This window comes from Corticium candelabrum, chromosome 8 (genome assembly GCF_963422355.1).
Source record: "Corticium candelabrum chromosome 8, ooCorCand1.1, whole genome shotgun sequence".
In the NCBI taxonomy this organism is placed as follows: Eukaryota; Metazoa; Porifera; class Homoscleromorpha; order Homosclerophorida; family Plakinidae; genus Corticium; species Corticium candelabrum.
Window position 1 is genome coordinate 5,971,187 of NC_085092.1, and position 7,500 is coordinate 5,978,686.

The 7,500-nt window shown below is 38.3% G+C and overlaps 2 protein-coding genes across 2 annotated transcripts in view; one reads left to right on the forward strand and one right to left on the reverse strand.

The window, feature by feature from the left end:
* Positions 1-4,100, reverse strand: part of LOC134183143 (uncharacterized) — a 7,924-nt gene extending 3,824 nt beyond the window's left edge. Inside the window, exons 1-3 of the mRNA XM_062650612.1 lie at positions 3,973-4,100; positions 3,835-3,904; positions 27-326 (exon numbers count right to left, since the gene is read on the reverse strand). Of these exons, the coding sequence (XP_062506596.1) occupies positions 27-326; positions 3,835-3,904; positions 3,973-4,083 (481 nt within the window). The 5' untranslated portion in view covers positions 4,084-4,100. The remainder of the gene's footprint in view (positions 1-26; positions 327-3,834; positions 3,905-3,972) is intronic.
* A 397-nt stretch (positions 4,101-4,497) lies between these two features.
* Positions 4,498-7,500, forward strand: part of LOC134183424 (uncharacterized) — a 4,391-nt gene continuing 1,388 nt past the window's right edge. Inside the window, exons 1-4 of the mRNA XM_062650954.1 lie at positions 4,498-4,649; positions 4,732-4,801; positions 6,688-7,182; positions 7,243-7,333. Of these exons, the coding sequence (XP_062506938.1) occupies positions 4,536-4,649; positions 4,732-4,801; positions 6,688-7,182; positions 7,243-7,333 (770 nt within the window). The 5' untranslated portion in view covers positions 4,498-4,535. The remainder of the gene's footprint in view (positions 4,650-4,731; positions 4,802-6,687; positions 7,183-7,242; positions 7,334-7,500) is intronic.

Consider the following 7,500-nt stretch of genomic DNA (forward strand, 5'->3'; position numbering starts at 1 on the left):
AAAATATCCACTTTTTGTTGCCTCACCTTCTACTCTTCCTGCGCATCCGTATTTCGCTAAGAGATCCTCCAATGGCATGTCGGCTTCTTCGAGCAGCTCAACGGCCTCGACTTGTTCTTGTTCAGAGTCACTGCAGCTATCTTCTTGGCTGTCGTTTGTCTTCATTAGTTTCTTCAATTCGTCTTGACCTTCGTCGGTTAGAAGAGCACGATCTGCATCAAGATACGCTTCTTTGAGTGCAGACTCTAGATCTCCATCCGTGTAGCTGTTGGCTTGAAGAAGGAACTTGGGCATATGCTCGGCTAGATAGCATGCAACTTCACGACCTAAACATTGAAATGTTAATTAAGAAAAGTAAAAATGTAAACGTGACTTTAATTAACTAAGACAGTTTACACTGTCATGTAATAACTTCTAATGTATTCAAAGCTACTAATGCATCCATTCATCTTATACAAACCAATAGCAGTGGAGTACGCAAGGGTTTTCTCTATTGCTAAAAGTACCCCTAAGCTAAGGGTTTAGGCTCTTGTCCCGAGACATGATCATGATGCCTCCAGGAAATTTCCGATTTGGAACATCAAAGTTGTAAAGATGGAAAAGATGATTCATACTTGACAGCGAGAGCAGTTCTACACTGCTTGACCTTCTTTCAAAGTGTTTCCACATCTGTCTGATCTTGCGTCTGATCTGTGTCACATTCATGTGTACACAAAAGAGTGGGCCTACAGCAGAAATTCATGATACTGTAATCAAGTATATTTCAAAAGCAAAACTAATTCAAAAGTTGAGCAAGTATCTATTTAGGAAACGATTTAATTTCGAAACTGCCAGAAGGCAGTACCGTACTGCTGCAGTACAGTGTGTAGAAAGTCGCAATAACAATGACGGAAATGGGAAACGGCGTGGAAAATATTCTCATTACGATTGCGAACAGCGAGCAAGAATTGCTCACTATGCTAATGAGTATGGATTGTCTGCTACTTCTCAGCAGTTCAAAGTACCTGTCAGCACCCAGATTAGACTTGATCCAGTCTCTCTGCACTCATCATTCCCCGGATTGTCAATCCTCAGAGCAGAAAGACTGGTTTCAGACCGCCCACCAATCTGTATCAGACGCGAGAGTATATCAGACTTATATTGTTCCAATAAATGGCTCCCGGGAGCCAATAATTTATGCAAGATGTAAACCAAGCAGCCATTACACTTCAAAACATGAACTGCGTCTCAGCCGTTTCTTGTCTAGACCCATTTGCATCGAATTCGGAAGCTCTTGGAGCCAAAATCATAGCGCGAACAACGCATAAGACGCCCAGACCGTCTGACAAAAGACAAAACTCACATTCAAAAGCCGTGCTAACTTATAGATCAATGCAGAAAGCAATAGGAAGGCGCTCCTGACAATTTGTGAAGTGTTTGTGCGCCACAACGACAGCAAGAGCGGTTACCAAGCATGTGGAAATGTCCCAAGGCAGCTAGCACACAGTGCACACTAATGACAGCATTTGGTGACGTTAGTGGGCAGTCTGAAACCAGTCTCTCTGTGCCGAAGATTGACAATCAGGGGAATGATGAGGGCGAAGAGAGATTGGGTAGAGTCTACCCTAGATGGCAAGAGGAAGCTTTTACAAAACCTTTTGAAGACATGGACCATATATGTATATGGCATGTATAATTTATTTCCTGACTCTAGAAAAATTAGAAAGCAATTAAATTTAGGAAACTGATCGGTCTTTAAAAATTAAAGTGACTTCAAAATATACTTGATAGAGTAAAAAATAGCAGATAGGGTAATCTGGGGTAACTCCGTGAGTAATTTGATACACACCCGTATATTGCTACGTATGTATGAGTGTTGTACTCGCTTGATCTTACCACCGTATGAAGCAGTGGTCTTCTGCCAATCAGCATGTGGCCAACCATCTCTGAAATCTCAATCGTTCTAGAGATAATTCGGGACTTTCATTGGCACTGCTAATCTTGTGGGTGGGGCAACTTCGTGAACAGAGAGTATGTTCTGGCAACTACGACTTACAGATGGTTGTAACTATTGCTTGCTTGGGTACATTTCTCTACTGCATCTATTGTGGTAGCAACAAATAAGACATACCCATTAGATCTTTCGCTGTACCCTATGAAGTTGCTGTGCAGTGTAAAAGGCATTTCTGTTGCTATCACTTCGCTGTCCCGGATGTCCGTTCAAGTAGTTTACTAAAGGCCTGTCCACACTAGACCAGAATGGATCGCGATTCGATCGTGATCCTGCCGATCGCGATCCGATCGGGACAGCGAGCATCCACACTGCACTTTGAAAATGATACCTCCGCCTCATTTCGCTATCACGTGACTGATGACCGATGTGTATGTGTGGTTTCTTTGCTTGTAGAAAGCGTTGATACAGCGACGTAAGGTGAGCGAGAACAAAGACGAGTGAGGAGTGCTAGATGTTCCGACTACACGCGTAGCGTACGTGAAGGTAACGCCCACTATTTCTAATTGGATTCAACCGATCGCGATCGAATCCACCTCGCGATCCAGTTGCCAGTGTGGACAGGCCTTAATAGTAGAAGAGATTCAAATCCTAAACTGGAGGTAAGACGCTTCACACTCAAACAGGGTTAGAAATTGCTGCTGCCAGACATTCTATTGCACGATGACTTCGAAGATTCAAGCGTTGACAGGGAGGAACAGGACAAATCTAGGTGGTTGAGTAAACGAGTAATGTAATTGTTGTTTAATACAACGAGACAGTGAAACCTCTAATAACGAACCATAGTGTCTATAAATTAAAATATATATTATACACGTGTACACTAAAAATATCCACACTACAAGTTTGTGCTTCCAGGCATAAGCACCTCTGGATACGCCCTTTGAGTCTGATCAGTCGAGTGCATGCAGAGGTACTGTACAAGCAATCCTCCACCTGAAGTGGGTCAGTTCGTTCTCACACACACCCTATTCCCACAACCTCCATAAGTATGCGCCTGCTTAGCACGTGACAGCCTTTCCAATGGTGTAACTGTTAATTTCATGAACTTATACCCCATTCACATGAGCACATTTCCAAACTGGGCCGAGCCGAGCCGAGCCAGCCCGGGCTAGTAAAGCGAGCCATCTCTTGTTCACACGATGTGTAGAGAAAAGTGAGCCAGCGGAGATAGTAGGCGTGTTCCTTGGTGTGCATGCTAGCTACGTTGTTTGTAGAGACACTGCACACCCGTTCATAAGTATCCCGCTTCCTTCATTTGTTCCACTAACTTGACGTAAACTTCCCTGTTTCTAGCACAGCCTTCAATTTGAACCTGGATGCTGCCCTCACCCCACAATTCAATGAGGTACAAGGTTTCGTGCTCTGACCACGCCATTTTTGTATCTAGTAAGCATGCGTGGCCGTCAGCCTGGCTTGGCTGGCATTCACACGACAATTTGAAGCCACGCTGGCCCGGGCCAACCCGTGCTGGCACGGCAAGTTGTGGTGGGCCAGGCCAGCACGGCTCGGCCCGCATTCACACGACAATTTCATTCAGCGCTGACCCGTGCCAGCCCTCGCTGGCCCAGTTAGGAGAGCTCGTGTGAATGGTGTGAATGGAGTATTAGGTGCCTCCTAGCATGCTTTATCCAGAGAAAACCTGAGCTGCCTTTAACACCATTTCTCCCTTGGAAGTTGGTTGTAAAAAATTACATGCAAAATTCCTGCAGTAGGGGAGGCACTTAGCTATACATGTAACACCATACAAGAATGTCCTACCAATGCTCAGTCTGTCCAACCCAAATTAATTCCCTATTTTCCACACTTGACTACATGCATTGACACAGTGCACGCTTGCTCACCTCCGTGACCGTCGAAAACCGCAAAGAAAGCCGTGTTGTCGTCCAAATCCGGAACGACAGTGTCGGTATCCTGCGCAGCAGCGACGCGTACAACAAAGTAGCAAGTTGGCAAAGTTGCCACAATTGAAACTGACTGACCTCCATGTCGATTCTCCATCCTTGCATCGACGAAACGCCGTACCTGAAGTTGGTGGACGTCCCGTCATATGACTTCTTGTCCAACACTGGTTTGTTGAGGTAGGCGCCCATCGCTTCAGTCTGGGAAATATACGGGCATGCGGGAAACTCCCGGATTCCCGCGAAATGTTTTGTCACGTGACTTAAAGATTAATTAATTAGCTAAACGCTATTTACATGTACGTGTTTATTTACTAAAATTTAAGGTTTAGATCTTTTGTATTTATTCGTAATTCCCGTATCTATCCATACTATCCCGTATTATAAAAAATAATAATGATTTATTTTTATCACACCACATCTGGTGTAGTTCCCTCATAGGGGCAACATAAACACACGCACATGTAGACAAATGACATAACTAACACACAAAATCAATTAACCTACACGAAAAAATATTACCAACTACCATATCCAATCCGTACTAGACAAAGCTCCCGTATATTTTTTAAATTTGTCATCGGCAATCCCGGATATGGTGTCTTACGTCAGCTTGTTGGTCACTGTCATGTGGTAATCGTATTATGGGTTCGAGCTATCTCAGTAAACCTGCGACGAAAAAGACGTCTCGCGACGAGGAGGCTGCAAACTGGCGCTGCGGCGTCTCTTCCATGCAAGGATGGCGTGTAAACATGGAGGCATGTCTCAATATACATGCAGATGTCCAACATTTCGGTTGGACACAAATATTTGATTTGGTAACGTTTGTATGTTATACAGGATGCGGACAGAGTTGTTAGAGACATGGGAGACGGTACGTCATATTTTGGCGTATTCGACGGCCACTGTGGTGAGACAGTCTTCAGCATGTAATTTAGCACACGTTTGTGCGTCATGTGGGCGGGGCTAGACTTTGGCAAGGCCCAAAGATATCAACTAGTAGCACTCTAGGGACAGTCTGGCCATCTTTCTGTTATGCCGTCAATCATAAAAGCATTTGCATACGAGGTGTATGGTATTTGATGTACTATGGTGGACTGGGTCTGAATGTTTGGTAGGACGCGTGAATAAATAATATTTAATATTTATTATTATATATTATTATTTATTATTATATTATTTTATTATATTATTATTTATTATTTATTATTATTTATTTATTATTTATTATTTATTATTTATTATAATAAAAATAATAATATAATAAAATAATATATAATAATATATAATAATAAATAATAAATAATAAATAATAAATAGTAGATAATAAGTAATAATATAATACATTAATAATAAATAATAATATAATAAATTAATAATAAATAATAATATAATAAATAATAATAAATAATAAATAATAATATATAGATATACTTGGATTCTTCGTAAAGTCATGTCTTCTTTCTAGACAACCGTGATGGTCTAAGTACTTCTGAAGCAGGGTTTGCTTTCGGTACTTGCAATAGACTTTACAAACCAGACTGATCTGGTTGAGCACGACACACACATAATAGTAATAATAAATAGTAAATAATAATAAATAATAAATAGTAAATAATAATAAATAATAAATAGTAAATAATAATAAATAATAAATAGTAAATAATAATAAATAATAAATAGTAAATAATAATAAATAATAAATAGTAAATAATAATAAATAGTAAATAATAATAAATAATAAATAGTAAATAATAATAAATAATAAATAGTAAATAATAATAAATAATAAATAGTAAATAATAATAAATAATAAATAGTAAATAATAATAAATAGTAAATAATAATAAATAATAAATAGTAAATAATAATAAATAGTAAATAATAAATAATAAATAATAATATAATAAAATAATAATAAAAAATAAATAATAAATAATAAATAGTCAATAATAAATAATAATATAATAATAAACAATAAATAATAATATAATAAAACAATCTATAACAATAAATAATAAATAGTAAATAATAAATAGTAAATAATAAATAGTAAATAATAAATAGTAAATAATAAATAGTAAATAATAAATAGTAAATAATAAATAGTAAATAATAAATAGTAAATAATAAATAATAAATAGTAAATAATAAATAGTAAATAATAAATAATAAATAATAATATTATAAAATAATAATAAAAAATAAATAATAAATAATAAATAGTCAATAATAAATAATAATATAATAATAAACAATAAATAATAATATAATAAAACAATCTATAACAATGAATAATAAATAATAAATAGTAAATGCTAACTAAATAAAAAATAAATAATAAATATAAATAATAAATAATAAATTTATTCAAAGCGCTAAGCGCGGAAAGACCATAGTAAATGAAAGTGTAGGAATCGCTTGAAGTTCACTAGCTATTTTGAGTGAGCGCGGTGTACACGTACATTTGCATGTAACTGAATACGAGGATAGACCAGAACATTAACTGTGGAATGACGTAGCGCGCGTTAGTCTACTGTTTGCCATTGTGGTACGTGTACAGTAGCTCGAGCATTTTGATTGTATTAATAATAAACTGTAATAGTAAATAAATAAGCCTAAAAATAAGTAGAATGCTGCTAGTGCACGCTGCTTGTGTTTTCATTTGACAACTAAACATCACAGAGTCTTGATTGTTTATTTCAATATTTCTTGTTCCATTTTTCCTGCATGTTGTGATAATATGTTATCAACAATTTCACCACGTTTATCTACATGCATGCATGCACTCTATAGGTAAAGAGGTCGCTCTGTATGTCTCAAAGTATCTCCACCAATACATCAGATCATTACCATCTTACACTGCCAGTCTACATGAAGCTGTCATCAACGGCTATCTGAACGTTGATCAGAGTCTTCTCACACCCAAAGGCCAGAGAGAGCTAAAATTCCTCAAGTGCAATCCGACATCTCAGGCTTCAGCTGCAACCAGCGATTCCGATTCATCGGATGACGAGTGTAAACCTCTGAAAGCACAACATTATTTTCATGGAATGAATGTGGGATCAACGGGAGTCACTGCTCTTGTTCGAGATGATTTACTGGTGGTTGCTCATGTTGGTGACTCGAGGTGTGTTTTGTGTCGAGGCGGAATTGCCATCGCGATGACCAGTGATCATAAACCATGGATGGAAGGAGAGATGGATAGAATAAGGAAAGCTGGTGGAAAGGTCTGTGGGAATAGACTGTATGGAAGAGGACCGTTGAATTTGGATGTTTCAAGGACGTTTGGTGAGGAGTGGGATGTTGCATGTGATGGTGACTGTTTGTTGGTAATTTGGTGTCACGTAGGTGATCACAGTCTGAAGCAGAATGGGTTACTTGGATCAGAAGATCAGATTGTGTCTGTGATGCCTGATGTTCGACAAGAAGTGCTGACCAGGTGGTTTGTAGGTTAGGACATGAACAGACGGGTGGACTGGCTGAATGACACACACACACACACACACACACACACACACACACACACACACACACACACACACACACACACACACACACACACACACACACACACACGGACACACACACACACACACACACACACAC